Below are 19,696 nucleotides of genomic sequence, written 5' to 3' on the forward strand. Positions count from 1 at the left end.
ACATATGCTCATACACACACGTACGTATGTATGTACAGATTAAGTGATAGTCAATATGCAAGCTTGAAGGAAGAACTTAGAAAACGCAAGAAAAGGCTTCAAGCAATTCCAAGACTCACTCTCAAAGCAGTTGGCGAGAACGCTACTCTGGATGTCGGAAACTTGGGAAAGAGGATACCAATATTTCTTAGCGATATACAACATCTGCTGTTGTATTCACTACTTGGACACCATTCTCCTTACTTACCAGCGAGATGGTGTAAACTTGAGAAGTATAACAAAGTAATCTTGGCCAATATAACATGAAACTTTCAAGCAATACTGTATTTTAGAGATAGAGTTTAATTCAAAATATTTAATAATTCTAAGTGAATAATTTTCTCCAAAAAGATAAGCCATACTGTAGTCATCGTACTTGAAGGGTTGTCTTCGTATCATTTTATGGCTTATGAGAGCATGTTTCCACACATAGTATATAACTTAAAACATCGTTTAGAGGTGATAACGCCAGCTGTCTATGGTGCATCTATAACAGAAGAGCTTGCAGCTGTTCCTTTAACAGGAACACAAAGCGATAAACTAATTAAACGTATGTTATACAAGAGTAAAATACATCTAATCACATTTCTCATTAAAATGAATATTTAAATCTATCTATATAAAATGTTCTAGTTGAATATTAGTGAGAACATATAAAATTCATATAACATATAACATATATGTAACAATAAAATATGTAGCAATAAAATTCTATAACATATTAATTTCTAATATTGATAAAAATATATATTTTAATGATAATGAAAGACAATTTTTCATTTCTAGAATATGGCTCCTTAGAAACTGCTCTGCAAACAAATGGAAATGTCATAAAACTGCTAAGAAGTGTTTTTCCAATGCATTCAATAAAAAACGATGTAAAGTTTTCTACAAAAAACTTGAACGAAAATTTACCACCAACTGATAAATTCTGTAGAACAAAGTTGCTTTTATCGTTATGGCAAATGGTGGAAGAAAATTATCCTGTACCATTGAAAGGAACATTAGCAGAAAGGCAAGGTTTTACTGTTCTATTTTTTTTGAAAATTTTTTTAAAAGTACTGAAATTTCATTGAGAATAATTTTGCTCAGAAAAGTTGTAAAAATTAATTTAGGAACCATCCATATGTTTGCTGTGTAAAAAATATAATTTTGTTTTCATATTTATTTAAACTATGTTGAAATTTTTACTAAACTTTTAGTGAATTTTTGGCAAAATTTTTCCAATAGGGACGGATGTTAATTATATTTTTGCAAATATAAAATTAACGAATTAATATAATTGTAGATACGGTTCGTATATATTAACAAAAGATGTTTATGAAGAGGCTACATCAACATCACCAATGTTTGGCTTAGATTGTGAAATGTGCTTAACAACAAGCAACATTCTTGAACTCACTAGAATAAGTATTGTAGATGAGGATATGAATGTAAGTACAGTATTATATATTTGTGTCTTAGACGATAAAAACATGCAAATTGATTATAGGTAATTTACGACAGCTTAGTAAAACCTGAGAATGTAATAACGGACTACCTGACTCGGTACAGCGGTATTACTGAGAATATGTTAGATGATGTCACGATTACATTGCACGATGTTCAGCAGAGAATAAGGACGTTACTTCCTCCAAACGCAATTCTTGTAGGACAAAGTTTGAATTCTGATTTGCATACATTAAAAATGATGCATCCCTATATCATTGACACTTCTGTAATATTTAATCTCACTGGAGATAGGTATTATAAAATAACAAATATCGATAGAATTTAGAACAGAATATAGGTGCATTTCACTTAATGTTCTCTTATTTAACACAGGTATAGGAAAACGAAATTACAGATCTTGGCGCGCGAGTTTCTCGGAGAGAATATTCAAGACGATAAAGCTGGACATTGCTCAACAGAAGACTCGAAGGCTTCTATGAAATTGGTAAAGTTAAAATTAGCGAACAGTGTGAATTACGGGGACGCTGTGTTGCTTGGTGATCGTAGTATGAGAATCTTGAAAATGGAGACTAATAACGAAACAAAGCGAGAATTACAAAAAACAGAAATAAAGAAATATGCCACGTCAATATTCAGTCATATAACGAAAAATAAAGGCACTACTGCCGCTATCGTGGGCAATGATGAAGTGATATCCGAATATTCCAAGTATTTAACGAACTCTTCTCTCAATGTCATGGATGATGAAAGTTTCGCAAAGGATGATCAAGTTAGTATGCATCTACAATATATTAAACGTTTCTGATTTAAACGAACGTTTATATCTATCAAGAAATTAAAACAAATTGAAAAACACAAGATGAAATTTGTTCATTAATTTAATATTGATTATCGATGATCGTAGGTACGTCTTGTGATAGCAGAAAACAATAAACATGCTGTAGAGCGAACTTCAGAAATAGCGATGGAGCATGCTTTTGTATTATGCCACGTAAAGCTTAATGAAGAACAATTGAAAGATGAACAGCTAGAAGAAACGTTTCGCACTGTAAATAAATGGATTCACAAAGTTTGGCAATATAGCGCAATAAACAGTCTTGCATGCGTGATATTCAGTGGACAAAATAATACTGCGAACGGTTCTTGTTTTTTAAATATTAAAACGGAGATATCGTCGGACATCGTCATAAGAGCTTGAGAAATGGAATTATTATATTATCTTGAGAACTATGCGTGAAAAAAATTAATTTCGTTAATATTCGATACAGTATCAAAAGAACCTATCTGGCTGTATCAGTTTAGATAAATAACACACACTTGTATAAATTTTTGTTAATAGAAATATATTTTGTAATCTACTTATTTAGAATTATTTTTGTGACATACTTATTTCTATGATGCATCTTGGAATTAGGTTTCTTACTTTATAAATTTCAATAAATGGAACAGTTTTATTACATATAGAAATATACAGTAAATGTGCAATGATAAACAAAAAACTAAAAGATACAATTATTCCCCTAATAAATCCGATATAGAATTGTTTTCGAGAAATGTGTCAAATAATAAAAATCAAAATTATAAACACAATAACTTGTACAAGTTTTGTTAACTTTTAAATTCAGAAAATATTAAAGAAATACACACATTCGGACAGTAAAATCTAAAAATAACATACATTTAATACATATTAAAAAATCTATTATTTAGGATGACTCATTTTCTCGCAAAACATCAAATAGGACGACATTGGTTCTCTGTTATTTCTAGTAAGCATACGTTCCCTAAACGAAACTGCAGCGGCAGCTCCTTTCAATGGCTGTTTTTTAGTCTTCTGCAAATTTACTACATGAAATTGCGTGGTGCAATCAGGAGTATTTAATGTGTTATCGCGATCAGTGGTCATCACTTTTACTTTACCCGTCGTTGTTGATACCATTTTTTCCTTATCTCGCGAAGTTTTCTGTCTTTTTTTCGCTTTCGTTGGCACATCCGCAAGATTTTCGATCACATCATCCGCAAGTCGTTTCAGACCGCTTGAAGGCAGTAAAAATTTTTTCTCTTTAATTTCTTTCTTTGATTTCCTAGGAATATTCATACAGATCGCATTTTCGACATCTTCACTTCGATTGCGTTTCTTCTTGGATCTCGATTCTTCAGTACACACCTTTGCATCAGTTTCATCTAATTCCTTAGTGTTATAGGCTACATTTTTCAATTTACTCATACCTAATGCAGTTTTTTGTAGTCGTGATTTACTAGGCAAAATTTTCTCAGACTTTTTTGAAACTGGAATTTGTATTAGTAAAGTATCCTCCTCTTCCTTCTTCTTCTTCTTCTTCTTCTTCTTTTTCTTCTCTGTTTGCAAAGTTTCAATACTTTCCACTGTCTCTTGTCGTTTAATTTTCTTTTTTACTTGCTGTTCTTGTTTATCTGTAAGTAAATCCAATTCTAAACTATTAATGACTTTATTTTTCTTCTTATGCTGTAGTAATTCTGTTTTATTCTCGCGAATATTTCGAAGCATATCTTTGTTTACATTTGTATTCTCTTCAACTATATTAATTTGTTTCTTTTTCTTCTTAATCTTATCGATTTGACATGCCTCTTCGATAGCATCCTCTACGATAGATAATTGAGCAAGCTTGGCACGTTTCTTCTTTTTAGGTATCTTTATTTCTATAACATCTGTAGATAAAGATTTATCGATTACATTTTCCTTTGATGTATCTTGTTTTTTCTTTTTCTTTTTTCTCTCATTAATCTGACTTACATCTTCACGAATATTGTCTTCTACAACGGGTAATTGGGTAAATTTATCATATTCCTTCTTTTTTGGTCTCAATTTTGTTATATCTTTAGACCAAACTTCACGGATGATATATTTCATTAATATCGATTGTTTTAGCTTTTTCTCATTATGAAGTAATGATATATCTTCAAGAGTATTGTCCTCTACTGTAGGTAATTGAGTAAGCTTGACAGGCTTCTTCTTTTTAGAAACATTTAATTCTATAGCGTTTTTAGCTTTACCAGTGATATTTTCCTTTAATTTATCTTTTTTCTTCTTTTTCTTATTAGTCTCACATATATCTTTGTGGATATTATCCTCTACAACAGTTAATGGAATTAGCTTAAGCTTCTTCTTTTTAGGAACATTTAATTCTGTTACGTTTTCAGACAAAACTTCATCGCTTATATTTTTATTTGCTGAGTCTTGTCTCTTACGTTTTTTCTGTTTCTTTTGACTACATTGTATGACATCGTCATTAGACGGTATTATCAAATCATGTATTTTATCTTTATTTTTCTCTTTTATTCTTATTTGTGTAGTATCCTTTTTTGCAGATAATTGTTTCTGTAATGAATTAGTTTCTGTACTATATTCTAATTTAGTTGGCGCACTTTCGTTTAACTTCTCTTTTCTAAGATATTTTAATCTTGGTGTTTCGATATCTATATTCATTGTTTTACGTGACGCTATCTTAGGTGATTTCAGAGGATTTGTCAATCCTTCTACCTTTTTCAATAAGTCAGATAAAAGCGAAAGATCGCTTGATATCTTTTTTTTACTTGCATCTTTGAATTTTTTTGAACTGTCTTTATTTAATGTAAGATCCTTCTTTGATTTATCCTTAACTGAAATATTTTGTGTTGTGTTAATCGTATTGTTTGATTTATTAGCTTTATTTTCCGGAATTCTTTCAAATGTTTTATCAAATTCTAATTTTTTACTGTTAAGATCTGGGGTACTAAATTCCATTAACGCGTGTGATTCCGACAATTTTGCAAATGTTGATTTAAATTCATTTAATTTTTCACTCAAGTGTTGTTCAGCTCTATCTTTTGGACATTGTGGATCCAATATACTTTTATGTGATGAAGAGATTATGTTACACATATCTAATGGAATAGTTTCATTTTCCTTCACAGGGGATTTCTTTTTCTTCTTCTTCTTAATCGACAAGTCTGAATTTGATGAATCTTGTAAAATAGATTTTTCATTTTTCTTCATATTAGATTTCTTCATTTTTATGTCATTTTTATGTTTTGTTTCTGTCTCACTTCTACAAGGTGAAATATGTTCGATAGATTTGTTATTATTTTCATGAATCTTTGGCAGTTTATGAGAGGTACTGGCGTATAAAGTAACAGCTTCCATTTCGATGAATTTATTTTGATTTGTGTCTTTGTCTGCTATATCTTTTTTCTGTATATCTTCATTGTCTTTATTTTCGATATTTAATTCCATGTTAAAATTCGCTTTCTCTTTTTCATCTTCCATTTTTTCTTTTTGTACAGCGTTATCATCTTCATTATCTTCTTTGTCATCATTTTCTGCTTCAATGTCATTATCTTCTTCAGCATTTTCTTCTTCAGTGTCATTATCTTTTTCGTCATTTTCTGATTCAATGTTATTATCTTCTTCATCATTTTCTGTTTCAATATCATTATCTTCATCATTTTCTTCTTCCTCATTTTCTGCTTCAGTATCACTATCTTCTTCGTCATCATTTTCTATTTCAATGTCATCAACTATAAAATCTTCAAGATCTGAACCATTATCATCAGAATCTGAAAATTCTACTTCTGAATCCCTACATTCATCAGCAGCTACATCATCATCAGAAAACTTAAGTTCCAATCCATCCAAATTATATTCTCTGTTGAGGCTATCAGAATAGCCGTTACTATCATCAGTATTACTTCCGCTGTTTGCTTTTGTAAATAGGTACCTTGGAATTTCACATTCGCTATCCGATCCCATATTTGCTATCATAGAAGTTTTAGATCCAAGATCCATAGCTACTATGCTTACATCTATGTCACTATCGTCACTTTCGTTCAAATGTACTATTTTCCTAGTATCTATTGACTCTGATTCCTGATCCGTAGAATGATTTAAGGATGTATTTTCATGCTTTTTACTGCAATCTTCAGTTGCTACATTCTTCTTTTCAGATTCGATTGCATTATCATCTGCATCTTCATTACATGATTGTTCCAAAGAACGTTTTTTCTTATATAATTTTTTCCTAGTACTTGCAGTTGTGTCATCAAGTTCTTTCTCTGAATTATCTGTTTGAGATTTATTTGGAGAAATATTTTGCATAGATATATCTTTCGAAGATTTGTTTAATGATATTCTTTTTCCTGTCGATTTTTGTAAAGATATATTGTTCTTACTTATTAGCGAACTTCTATTTAATTCATTGGCATCATCTTCAATTTCTTTCTCTAATTCATTATTTGTTTTGGAAGATCGTCTTTTTGTTTTTTCTGACTGTTCTGATTTATTTAATCTGGATTGGTCATTAGTTCGATTTAAAGCTATTTTGGATTCATTTAAAGATTTATCAACAGGAATTAAATTCTCATCTTCTGTATATCTAGAAATATCTTCATCTATTTCGGATACAAGTCTCTTTTTAGTTCTTGATTTTCGTTTTTTTATTTGTTTTTCGTTTTTTTCATTAGCATCAATATCCAATGTAAGTTCTTCATCTACGGTAGCTAATTGTTCAATATCATAATTCGGTTGTGACGTGAGCGAATCTAACCGACTCTTTAATAATACAGTGTCATCGGAATCGTATTCAAAAGATTCTGCTTCTTTTGCCGCTTTTATGGTTTCAGCTGCCAACCATGCTTGTTTGTCCACCAAGATAAGATCGTATTCAGCTTCATTTTCTTTTTCCACCTCTTCCACTAATTGGGAGGTAGACTGTACTGAATCTGTTTTAACATCGTCTTTCTCCTTCCATTTGTCAGCGGGAATATCTTGGAATAAATTAATGCCAACATTGACATCAGAAACATCATCAACGACATTTACATTTTCTCGATCCTTTTGAGTCCTTTCCATTTGTAAACTTTCCTTTTCTCCCTCCAAATTATCTGTACTTTTCCGTTTTAAATTTGACTTCACTTTTTCTGATAAAACATCTTTTGAAACTGTTTTCTCAAATGATATATCCATTGTAGATTTTTTAGATGCTTCTATCACATCAGTAAGTTGATTATCTTGAATTACTATATTCGAATCATTACTTGCGGAATTATTTGTCTCCAGGACAATAATAGAAGATTGGGATATCGACTCTGTTTCTTGTTTCAATAAATTTTCCTCTTCTTGTTCTATAGAATCAGAACTATCAATTACTATTATCTTATCTTGAGTTAAAGCTGATTGTTTATCTATTACAGTAGCTGAGTCAGTAGAAGTTTTATTAATTGGTGACGATATTTGTAAATCTACTAATTGATCAAGTTTAGAGTGTACTACGTTTGGCGAAACTTCGTTATCATTACAACTTTGTTCTTCTAACACTAATTTTATTTCGTTATCATCCGTAATTAGAATAGAAGTGAGATTTTCTCTACTATCACTTGTCTGCTTTGACTTAACTAGATTTATAGATAAACGCGATGTTTTATCTACTTCATTTGACTCACTTTTGTTAGAATTTTTGTTATTTGTGATAGTACATTCTTTCGTATCAGTTTTCTCTAATTCGTTAATTATTTCCGTTGCATTCTCATTATAAGCAGATATATTTTCAGTAGATATTTCATCTTTGTTAGTAACTTTATCAACTACTTCTATACTTTCATGTAACAAAATGATTTTATCTGAAGCACTTGAATTTCTAGATTCTATAGAAATATCCATTTTTTCTTGAGAGTTATCAATAGTTTCTTCTGACAGATTACTATATTTAATTGCAACTTCTGTCGATTCTCTTGAGCGAAGGCTCTTATTTAAGTGTACTTCCTTTTTCATAGATTTAGTTTCCTTTTCACTTAATAATTCACCCATAAAAGATGAAGTAAAAGATTTGATAGAAGATGCCGGCTTAGGCTGCACAAGCTTTTCTGCTACATCACTAATAATATTCAGCATTTGATTTTCCTTATTACTTTTTTCCTCCTCAAGAGAAGTACCTGATAAGTTTTCGGGCATAACCTCCATTTCTTTATTTGATCCACATATGTCGAGTAATGATTTTTCTATATCTGAAAGATTTTCAACAATTTTTGTGTCTTCTTTTGCGGAATTTCGATGATTTGGAGAAGAATAGGAAGAGAATTCTTCGATTATACTCTTGTCGGATGGTGGAGTTTCTTCAAACTTCTTTTGCTCTTTATCTACAAACACAAACATATATAAATTATTATTTATTTTACGTCATTTGAGCTAAGTTGTTCCACCTTTTGATAAACTTCAATTCTCTTACTCTTATGCTTTTACTCCCTTGTTTATCTATTAAATAAATTATCAGTTTATTCGAAGATAGAACAACCGGCTCTTAAAGGAACATTCACTTGTTGATATAAAAAAAAAAAACGAATTTTTTTCTCATATTTTATTTTTTAATATTTGTAGAATATTTTTTGAAAAAAAATTTTGAAATATTTTAAATATTAGCTTAAGTTACAACAGTTACAACGGTTTGGAGTCAATTGTAAGTAAAAAGATGATTTGATGTTACAGTACAATAGAATCTTTTTAGTAATTTCCTTTCAAATAAGCGATTTTTTGGAAACAATATTATAATAAAAAGAAGACTCCTGAAGTTTCATAAATAGTGATATAAATTTAAAACATTTCCATATATAGGACTTAAAATTATTTTGGAGTTATAAATAACAAAGAATAGAAAATAATAAATAATAAAGAATAGAAATAATTATTTTAAGAAATAACTATAAAGTATGTTAATTTGTACTCATTCTTGCCCTCATTGATAAAAAAGATAAATAAGTCTTAAAATAAAAGATTAGAATGCCATTTATTTATATGCAAAAGGGATTAGAATAGACTGTTTGGAAAAACATGCCTTTAATATGATGAAAATAGTAAAAATAATTCAAAGTTTAGAAGAATCGCTGAAACAGGAATAAAAGAAAGAATTGTTATTGGCCCAAGAATTGAAGATTATAAATAAATAGCATAAATTTTACCTATGATAAATTTTTATGGAAATTATATTTTAAATTTTTCTTTTTTATAACAATTTAAGTTAAAAAATGTAGTCAAAAAATTGAAATTTTTGTTCAATTAGTCCGTTTTTATTAATATAAATTTATTTTAACAGGGAATTTTAATAAAGGTCATAGAAACATATTTCTTGATTATAAAATTCTCAGGTTTCTTACGTTTAGAGCTGACGATAATCGTAATTATCCCAGTTGCGGTATCGAATTCCGCCTATTTTGTGAATTTTTAATTTTTTTGATTAGTATAATAATATAATAGTTTATTTGATGACTAGTTAATAAGATATCTAAATTTACAAGATGATAAAAATACAAGATAATAAAAAACAAACAAAAAAACCTCAAAGCACATATGTCTTTTAAGAAAAAAAAATTGTTTACCCTGTTTTTCTGAATCTTAGATAATACTCTCTTAAAATGCTATAAATTTATATAGTTTATTAAATTTAAATAAATTTACAATAAAAAATAATAAATGTATCATTTGTCAAACAATTTCAAATACTGAGATTTAAGGCAGTTTTTAATTATATTTACCAAGAGTATTCTCTATGTTCTTCCCTGTTTCTCTAGTAATATCCTCGATTTGTATTGCATCCTTTTTCTCTGACAGTTGAAGTGTTTCATCAGATTTTGACAAATCAATCGAAGTCTCTACATTTTCTTTTAAAAAAAAGGGGAGGTACAAAGATAGATTTTTTTTTAAACAATTTATTTCAGTTCATTATTTTGGTAATTTTACTATTGCTACTCTTATTACTACTCTTATTACTACTCTTTTACTCACCATGACTATAATCTTCTTCAACTTTATCCTTAACTACATTTTGAAGTTTTCTTTTAATTTGATGTAAGCGTTGTAATTGTTTATCTGGCGAAGAATCTGAATTTCCTGAATGTATTTAATAAATTTGTTATAAAAATTATAGAAAAATATCTTTATCAATTATAATAATATATAATAAGTATTACAGTAGTTACTTCTAATATATCTTTAAATTACCGGAATTTGTAATTTCATCAGTTTCAACTATTGTAGAATCCAATCGTACATAAAGTATACGATCATTCGGTTCAATTTGTTCTTTAATCTGAGAACTCGATGGCAACACAGATGTTCGCCTACGTGTCTTGATTGGTGAACTAGATTGGTTCTTATTTTCAGTCAAAGATTCTGGATCGATAGACCTTGCTCTTGTTGTACGTGTAAGTCTAGTTGCTGGCAATGGTGATTTTGTCTCGGAACCAGCACGCATAAAACGCTTACTGATAATTATACAAAACATTGGTTAGAAATATAACATGTACTATTAAATATAAACACATTAGCAGTACCTGGTTGCTCGAGTATTAACTCTAGTTGGTGTGCTAACAAGACTTGTAGCACCTAAACTTTGTCTTGTAGTTCGTTTTACAGGTGTTTGTGAAATGACATCAATGTCAATTTCACTAATTTCTGAAGAAATGGAATGCTTTCTAGTACGTAGCTTCTTCGTTGTATCTGAGACAGTGGAATCCATTGTTGTTCGTGTTCTAGCACTCCGAGTTGTTTGAGTACTGCTGATACTACTATCACTTTCAGAACCTGGCGAACATTTATTCTGTTTTATTCTGCTGCTTCGGCGTAATGGAGAATTCACCGATTGTACAGTAAGCATTCGAGTCTGCATACGACCAATAGCTACAACACAAGAAATACCAAAGGATATTTCTAATATCTAAGCTAATCAAACTTAAAGACATTTAACTGCATGGGAAGCGTGCTAGCTATTGTATCATTTTATCATTATTTTATCTTTATTTTACATTTTATTTAAATGTAAAATAAAGATAAAATAACAAGCAATATGTTAACAGTATGTTCTCTGAATATAGCAAAGTTTGAGAATTTAAAATTAAAGAAATAAAACAAAGATAATAATGTGCATTCTTAAATTTTAGTTTAAAATTTTTTACATTAACATATTTACATAATTAGAAGAGTAATGTATTTTGACTTTTCATTGTACAATAAACATATTTATTTATATACTTATATAGATAATCAAAATAAATACAGTTCTTTATCTTATTGTTTTTATAAATTTAAACACACACATATATATGTACACATATATATATATATATATATATATACACTTGCTAAAACCAAATGTAATCATATAAAAACAGGAAAGATTTTTTTTCAATAGATTATTGCATCCCAGAATGTGACATATGAATTTATAGAGTTTAGAAAAGTTCATTCTCAATTCATTTAAATTAATAAACATAAAAACGGTCATAGATTGAAACCGTTAATAGAAAAAAAAACCGGATGCGGTTCTCGGATCAGCGAAAATATTCTAGCAAGAACAGCAATAATTTCGAAAACGACATTAAGACCAAAAGGAGCAAAAAAACAAAGATAAAGTTACGACACATTTGCGTTACAACACAATCACTGACAACGAAAAATCGCACAACTTTTAGCATCGAGTGCCACGATTAACCGGTGCTCTATCTCGTGCACATGCTGATAAAAAGAAATCGAGCAATACGTACATGGTTTTGGCTCATAGTCATCGTCTGAATCTTTCACGGAGCGCGACATCTTCACGATCCTTTAATCATATATCGGACAAAAGACTAATGCCTTACGGAAAGGACAATTCTGAAACAGAGAAGAAAGGTTATCAAAACCACGTGTTACTACTTCCAATATTTAAACTTCACAAACCATTGGCAATATTGGCATCCGAATAGCAACGGACAATGACGACCATAGATAGAATATAAAAAGATGTACAATCAATAGCGGAATTCGGGCGCTTCTCCATGACAGTCGGAATTTCGAAAAAGTAATACAACCAATCAGATTAGCGACTGCCATGGGACAGCACTTAGGGTGCATTCATAACGAGAATAATTGCAAGATTCTCTAAACATTTTATTGACAACTGTTGCAATCGTTAACTAATGATAATCAATGAGTGCCACTTCTTCCTTTTAGGATAGTCCTGCCATTGATTGTCGCTAATTAACGATAGTTACAATTATCGATAAAACGTTTAGATAATCCCGCAATAACTTACTGAACATTCAATGAACTCTTTCATCTGATTGGTATATTCCATTAGATCCTAAAATATAAATCAATCAAATGAAAAAGCTCACTAAACGCAGAATATAGTCAACGCGATGCTGCAAACGCTTTGAAACGTTTTTAATTGGTCAGTTTGTAAAATTCTTTCTTCTAATTGATCCATCAAATGCTTCAAAGCATTTGTAGTGAGACTTTGACCATAGCCTCAGTGAGCGATGTCGTTCTAAACGCATCCAAAAGGCGTATTTAGTGGACTCAACACTTGAGCCTGCTAGACACAGTAGACAAAGTAATTCGTCTCTTCTTAAATTTTTAGAGCCTAAGATGATCGTTAATTAAGTCATGGAACGTAAATCGTAGTTGTAGATTGATCAAACCTGGGCCTCTATTCTTGAAAAAAAATGTATACGAAAAATTAAGGATGTACTATAGAATAGAAAAAACGTATATTATAGTAATATTTCCCTAGTTTTTGGTACACGTTTCTTTTCAAGAATAGAGGCCCTATTCTATAATAGGATTGTAAGTCGTAAGCCGGAAAAAATTGATCAATCATAATTGCATATGACAAAAACAATGACTATGATTGGTTAATTTCTTACTTATGGTTTACAATCCTATTTTGGATATGATCTTGAGGTATGCTTAGTATAAAACTCGATGTCCACGATGCTAGAAATCGGTTCGAAATCTCGGAAAGAGAAAAAATTAAATCACATTTAAACAATTTTCACATGACCATTGCGATTGGTCAATTCTTTCTTCATCCGAGGACACAAGGCTTCAGAAAAAAACCTCTAATAATATTAGAGTACGTTTATACCTTGACGGAAAAGTGGAAAGCAGTAAAGCAGCCAATCAGAACTCTAGTTGGTAGTCTACAATTTCGGCTTTTTGTACTACTTACTACTACTTTTGTACTACTTACCAGCGCGAGTTCTGATTGGCCATTGCTTTTCCTCTTTCTGCTTTTTCAAAATGTGAACTTCCCCTTATTGTGGCGAAATAGAAATGTATATTTTATGTACAGTCGGCAACTAATGTGATATTAAATAATTTTATGGATGGCGCCACTGATTTCCTTTTTTCCTGTTCGACTGCAAAAATGCCTTTTTAGATCGCTATTTAATTTGAACGTTTTTGTTGTATGAAACTTATACTCGTATTCGTAGTCAGGCCTTATAGCTTTAAGACTTCCTGAGATCGGTATTCATAATCAGATCTTATATTCAAGATCGTCTTAAGTAAGATCGGTCTTAAGAAGTCACGAACCAATCAGAGGATCGCATTAGTGTCTTAAGATATTACTTAAAACGGTTTTATAAAGCATCTTCAGATGCTTTACAAATTATTTCAGATATTTTACAAATTATTTGGCTACTGAGCATCTGAAGATATTTAAGTCTGACTGTGAATACGGGCATTAGAGCTATAAGTATTTTTTTCAGAATTTTTTATTAACTTTTTAGTATTGCATGTTTTTATTGACAACTATTTTTATTAACATAAGAAAATAAAGAAATATTAAAAAATTTTGAAAAAGTTCTCAGAATTTTATGAGAAGAAAATTAGCAATTTTTGTCTCTCGCTGATTTTTTGTAAAGTTGATAGTATTTGAGTAAAAAATTATTAAAAACTAATATTCAAGGATTTTTATAATTAATATTTGATTAACTGTTACGAAAATTGCAAAATGATAGAAAATTTTTCGATTCAGTTTACACTTCCGTTCTATTTACACAAAAGTACTTAAAATTGCAGGATATCCTGTATATATTGATATATGTGTTGTATTTTAATATTTATAATACATATATTACAATAATATTTTCAAACTTTGTATTAAATTTAATTATTATCAATGTCTTTAGAGTCAATATATGTTACATTCCGTTCGGACATAATTCTTTTATTAATATAATTTCTGATTTGATGTTAATCAAGTTAAATTTGAAATTGGATATTCATCTTCTCAGTTTTTTTTTATTCATTACATTAAATACTGATTATGACACATTGATATAATTAATTATTTGACTAATATCACTACTATGTTCGACTATGTTCGATATATGCAAATCTACATAGATTTTTATGCACTTTATGTGATCTCCTTTTACACGGCAAGCATAATGTAAGCGAACAGTATATATTGACAGTAATTTATCTATTATTGATTATTTCTTACAAAACTATTGGAAGATATGAAAAGGACTCAAAACAGAAATTAAAATATATAATCAATTTTTTGCGTTATCGTAATGTAAAAAAATAAAAAAATTAACAATAAAATTGTTAAAATAATGTAATTTCGTATTATACGATACATAGAAAGTTTTTCATTCGCGCAAGAATTACCGCGCTTGACTTCTGTATGCCACTTTAACTATTATTTTATTCAATATCTTTTAATAATTTAAATTAAATTTGTATACATATGATCAATGTGTATACATATATACATGCTATGTATGAATGAGTCACGACAAGTTGTTAGGAAGATAATGTCTCTCTCTATCAACTTCTTCTCGGGAAGCGTTGTGTCCTCTGACCTCCTCTTACCGCTTCTCGGATTGGATCTCATTCTTCCTTATCGCATCATAGCGGATACACCACGGAGTACTATACAAGTTCATTACGAGAAGAGGGAATGATTACGCAATAATGAGTAACTAGGGATATCGGAGCAAACGTTATGGAAAATAAATCATATTAATTATTTATTATTTTTAAAAAAGTTGAAGAAACCGGCTTATGTTCATTTTCATCAATGTAGATTAACTTTAATCTTTAGTTTAATTCTTAGAATTAGAAAAAGATAATGCGTAAGTTAAACCGAGACTCATATTAGTCTCTCCTCGACTTTCAACGAGGAGTATCTCGTTTAGCGAACGCTTTTATCGGACAATATGTTCGGTATTATGCTGTTGCTTATATCTTTGTGATACACAAGGTGAGTGCTAGCCAATTATCAGATTCACTTGCGATACTATGATTCAATTGTTCAACCAAAAATGGCGCGCGAATTTGCGTTGAATTGATCTATGGTGACCGGCCTTCAACTCTCTGTTTAATAATAATCTACCGATATTATGACTTGTGTCAATCACCTTTGAAAAGTTAGAAAATGAGATAGAAGAAATACATACATAAAATAATTACGTATACAAATAAATATTATTACGGACAGAAAGTTATTGTTAAAGCATCTAAAAATTAGCTAGATACAGATCTAAAAATAATTTTGTTAGACAAAAACAAGTATCTAAGATCCTCAAACTGATTATTAGAATGTTAAAACTTTTTACATCTCATTTGCTCATTCTCAAGTAGCAGATCGACATCAAAAGATAACATATAGAGATTATCTATTTAGTATTATATTATATTAAATAGTAGTCTATTTATATATAGTAATTTTTAGTTGACGTGGTGGTGAATAATGAATGATGATTACAGTAAGATGTCATTTCTTAGACAAGAAAAAGATCATTTTTTTAAGATGTCTTGAAGTCACCTAATATTGATCTGATATTCTAAAATTACCATTAGTAGATGATTCGCTTCTCACATTTAATTGGGATTTCAGTGATTAAAATTTAAATGACGTTTCTAACGTCTAAGTAACGTTTCAGGAATATATCTACAACATTTTGTAAAAAAAAAGATATTTCAATCTTGTTAGAATAATATTCTTGCAATATTATAGAAATAAAAATCAAAATAATTACCTGAAGTATTAAAAGCGTGGAGATTCTAGTCTTAGAACATATTATATTAATACTACTCTGCAATTAGACATTAGAAATAAATAACATTCTATGGATGTAACATATCGATGTCATTTTCGGATTTTTCAGAATCTGATTTAAGACGTCTATAATTGATTATGTGATGATTAAAATTTGCCACCGATATAATTAATTTTGATATAATTTTGCTAAATAAACTTGAGTATGCTTGAAAGCGCTAGAACTCAGACATAATGAAAGGAATAAGAAATAAGAATAAATTCACGGAAAAAAACATAACTGAAAACTTCACTGATTCAGCAAATCTACAGTTGTAATATACAGACAATCAATTTTCTATATTAAAATAGCGAAGTTGACAGTTGAATAATATTAGCGATTTATTAAATCATCAAATTTTCTTAGTTATCGATGTTGAATTCGCGTAGTAAATTATTATATAGGTCTGCTGTACTACTCAATTAATTTTTTTTTCGTGTAGGTAAAGTAATACGATTTTGAACACGGTACAATTCTGTACGAGCATAATCCAATTGTCGAGGTATAAGTTTAGTAACTCTAATTTTATTGTGTGGAGAATGTTGGAGGATATCAAGCAGGGAAAAATCAAAGTTTTTCAACTTTGAAAATTGGATTCAAATTTCATTTTGTTCAGAATTATATTATATTTGAAATTGTACCACTAACTTATATTGTACAATTCCATTATTTCTTTTTTATATAATTTTTTTCTCGATACATCTTCGCATATTAATAATTTTCAGCAGCCGTTTTGTAGAGTGTAATTTCTACAAATATAAAGCCAATACTCCAAATTATATCAAAAAGTACATCTCTTGCTAAATGTGAGAAGAAGTATAACACCGCGTGCTTAACGAGGGTATTAGGTAGGTCAGTCAGAGAAGTCGTAGTTCATTTCCGAAAGCCAATCATTAGCTATTTTCGTGAGTTCCCTGCATTTATGTAGGTCACGGGCATTCGCGGAGAAAAAGAGCCCGTTCTTCCTTCCCAGAGCTAATGCGCGGACGTCAACTCGAAATTCGTCGATTCAAATATACGACTCTAGACAGAACGAGAGAACGACGTCGAGGTGGATGATCGGAAGAGAACGCGACGTCGATGAATAATCGAGAGAGAATACTTTCTTTTTCTTTTTTACGTTTTCCGATCAGCTAAAAGAAGAGAAGAGGAGAAATGTTTAATATTCTTTTTTTTTTATCCCACCGAGGCATACAGCAGGCAACATCAGGCGTCTGCGCGCCGCGTCGCGCGTGCCGCGCTATGTATAGACGGTGATACGTCTGGGGCATCGGTTCCTTCGTGCGAATTATATGTATGCTCATTGCAGGGCCGGTCATCGGCCAAAGCGCACGTTGCTGCTCTCACGGCGAAAAACGTCTCTTGATAAACGTCCAACGACGGAGCCGGTCACGGGAGTGCGCGTCCGAGGATGAAGGAATAAATATAATTCGAGAAGAGAATTCGCGTCTCTGTCTCGTTGGGGTGCGTACACTTTCCGGAGCTCGAAGATTACGCGACCCGAGGTCGATCGGAAAATTGATAACACATCGCGATAAAAGCTACGATAAAGGACCTTACTTGAAGCTTTAAAATGAATGTATGATTAATGAAGAATCGTTTCTTTTTCAATTGAGTGTGCGCGTGTGTGTAAAAATCGAATATATTACATCTAATGGAGAGGTAAAGTTTATCAGCTGTTGATCGGTTGCCAAAATTAAATTTAGACGTATCTTTCGACGAGTCAGTGCAGCTACAAGGAAACTTTGCAGCCAGCAGTAATTTAATTGCAGAAGAGCAAGGTATAAATTAATCAATTTTGTGTATTATGTATGAAAACGAGAGAAAAGTCTCCTCAACGAACATTTTTTAATTTAATTAATGAATTAAAGAATTTGAAAATCTATATCACATGAGACTTAATTGTCAAATTTTGCCAAAATAATATATCTATTAATCAAATATCAAATGCTAAAAAATTATATTAAGGAATACTCAACCTTTAAACTCTACCTTAAACTCTACCTTGAAGAATGGCTACGAAATTTGTTAAAATTAACAAGCATGATAGAAGCTCTACGCTCGAGATAGTTCTCTAAGACTGTTAGAAATGATTTCTATATTAATACGACTGTTGTGGTCGCTTCACTTTCGTTTGCAAGTCGAAGTTGGAATTTTTATCTGTTTGAGTGTCATTCTTGAACTAAATGCTATGCTTGGAAGTCGAAAAATGCGTATTCGACTGAATATATTATATATCGCGCTATCGCGTTTCTAACGATTTCCATGAATTCCTTGGTCGAAACGATTCTTGCGGTCACGATTTCGACTCACTATAATTTTCTTAACGGTTATCAGAGCAGCTTGGTGCTATCAGAGCTATCGTTTGCCGGGCATACACGCTCGTGTTTGTGCCTGCGGAAATATTGTAAATTTCGGCGTACATGAAACGGCAGCACGTTAAAAGCCCAACGACACTACGAAACGAAACGTTTGCTTTCGTGCGATTATCTTCATAGGCTGACAACCGAGAAAATACAGATCGTATTTAATTGCAGATAATTATCCTTAAACATATTAATTATTTGCCGCATTTTCATTATCCTGACCATAATTTGTCGTGATAAATCGAATTAGAAAAAAAGCTGAAATCTAAATGATTATAGTAGAGCAAAGGATCAGGAGAAGGAAGAAATAATAATTTAATAAATTAAAATTTGAGTTTATTGTACGAAAGTAATTGTTTAAGTGTAGATGGAATTTCTGTGATTGTGCTTATTATTTTTATGTGCGTAACATGTATAAAAATAAGAAATATACATATAAATTTAATATATGTGTGTATTAAGCGCGTAGTGTATATAAAAAAAAATCTTAAATCTTTTTCTCGACTCGCAACATTCTTTTCTTCTTTCGAGTTTACCGATTTCTATCGATCCGATTGATAATTCTCGGAAAATCACCGCATGTAAATTACGCGATATTCCCCAACATGAAGTATCGATTATTTCGTATTCTCGAGAATCGAAATACAAATGATAATTAAAAATTTTCAAATTCTGAAAAACTGCTAACGTGGTAAACTTAAATTTTTATCCAAAAAAACTTTCACAGATACAATTTTTTTTTACAAACAGTTTTCTCTTTTTTTGAGTAGTGAAACTTTCGAATCATTTTGTATTCATTTTGTGAATACGTCGAGTATTTAAATTCATTTAACCTAGTATTACTTTTTGCGACTCGAATGGCACGAAATTTCGTCTTCAACGTTGACGCGATAAATGGTTGTTTTGATCACAAAGATATATACGATGGAACTTGGTGAAGCCTGCGCGGTATTTGTGAAAGT

General features: G+C 30.5%; 2 protein-coding genes across 4 annotated transcripts in view; one reads left to right on the forward strand and one right to left on the reverse strand.

Annotated features, from left to right (window-relative positions):
• The window catches only part of LOC108694181 (putative RNA exonuclease NEF-sp), a 4,074-nt gene extending 1,251 nt beyond the window's left edge, over nucleotides 1-2,823 (forward strand). The window contains exons 4-10 of the mRNA XM_018203506.1: nucleotides 39-282; nucleotides 391-589; nucleotides 826-1,054; nucleotides 1,328-1,472; nucleotides 1,532-1,782; nucleotides 1,864-2,260; nucleotides 2,396-2,823. Coding sequence (XP_018058995.1) covers nucleotides 39-282; nucleotides 391-589; nucleotides 826-1,054; nucleotides 1,328-1,472; nucleotides 1,532-1,782; nucleotides 1,864-2,260; nucleotides 2,396-2,689 — 1,759 coding nt within the window. The 3' untranslated portion in view covers nucleotides 2,690-2,823. The remainder of the gene's footprint in view (nucleotides 1-38; nucleotides 283-390; nucleotides 590-825; nucleotides 1,055-1,327; nucleotides 1,473-1,531; nucleotides 1,783-1,863; nucleotides 2,261-2,395) is intronic.
• A 106-nt stretch (nucleotides 2,824-2,929) lies between these two features.
• On the reverse strand, nucleotides 2,930-12,245 carry LOC108694179 (protein PFC0760c-like). Of its 3 annotated transcripts, none has more exons than XM_018203503.1 (7): nucleotides 12,212-12,245; nucleotides 12,037-12,145; nucleotides 10,828-11,077; nucleotides 10,496-10,758; nucleotides 10,280-10,384; nucleotides 10,030-10,155; nucleotides 2,930-8,640 (listed from the first exon to the last, which is right to left on the reverse strand). In XM_018203503.1, exons 2-7 carry the CDS (start codon nucleotides 12,083-12,085, stop codon nucleotides 3,194-3,196), a joined length of 6,240 nt encoding a protein of 2,079 aa, XP_018058992.1. In that variant the 5' UTR covers nucleotides 12,086-12,145; nucleotides 12,212-12,245; the 3' UTR covers nucleotides 2,930-3,193. The 3 variants fall into 3 exon arrangements, with proteins under 3 accessions (XP_018058992.1, XP_018058990.1, XP_018058991.1); XM_018203501.1 differs by having other exon boundaries at nucleotides 10,828-11,173; XM_018203502.1 differs by lacking the exon at nucleotides 12,212-12,245 and having other exon boundaries at nucleotides 10,828-11,173; nucleotides 12,037-12,185.
• Between the last annotated feature and the right edge of the window lie 7,451 nt (nucleotides 12,246-19,696).

Source organism: Atta colombica, unplaced genomic scaffold (assembly GCF_001594045.1).
Source record: "Atta colombica isolate Treedump-2 unplaced genomic scaffold, Acol1.0 scaffold116, whole genome shotgun sequence".
Classification (NCBI taxonomy): domain Eukaryota; kingdom Metazoa; phylum Arthropoda; class Insecta; order Hymenoptera; family Formicidae; genus Atta; species Atta colombica.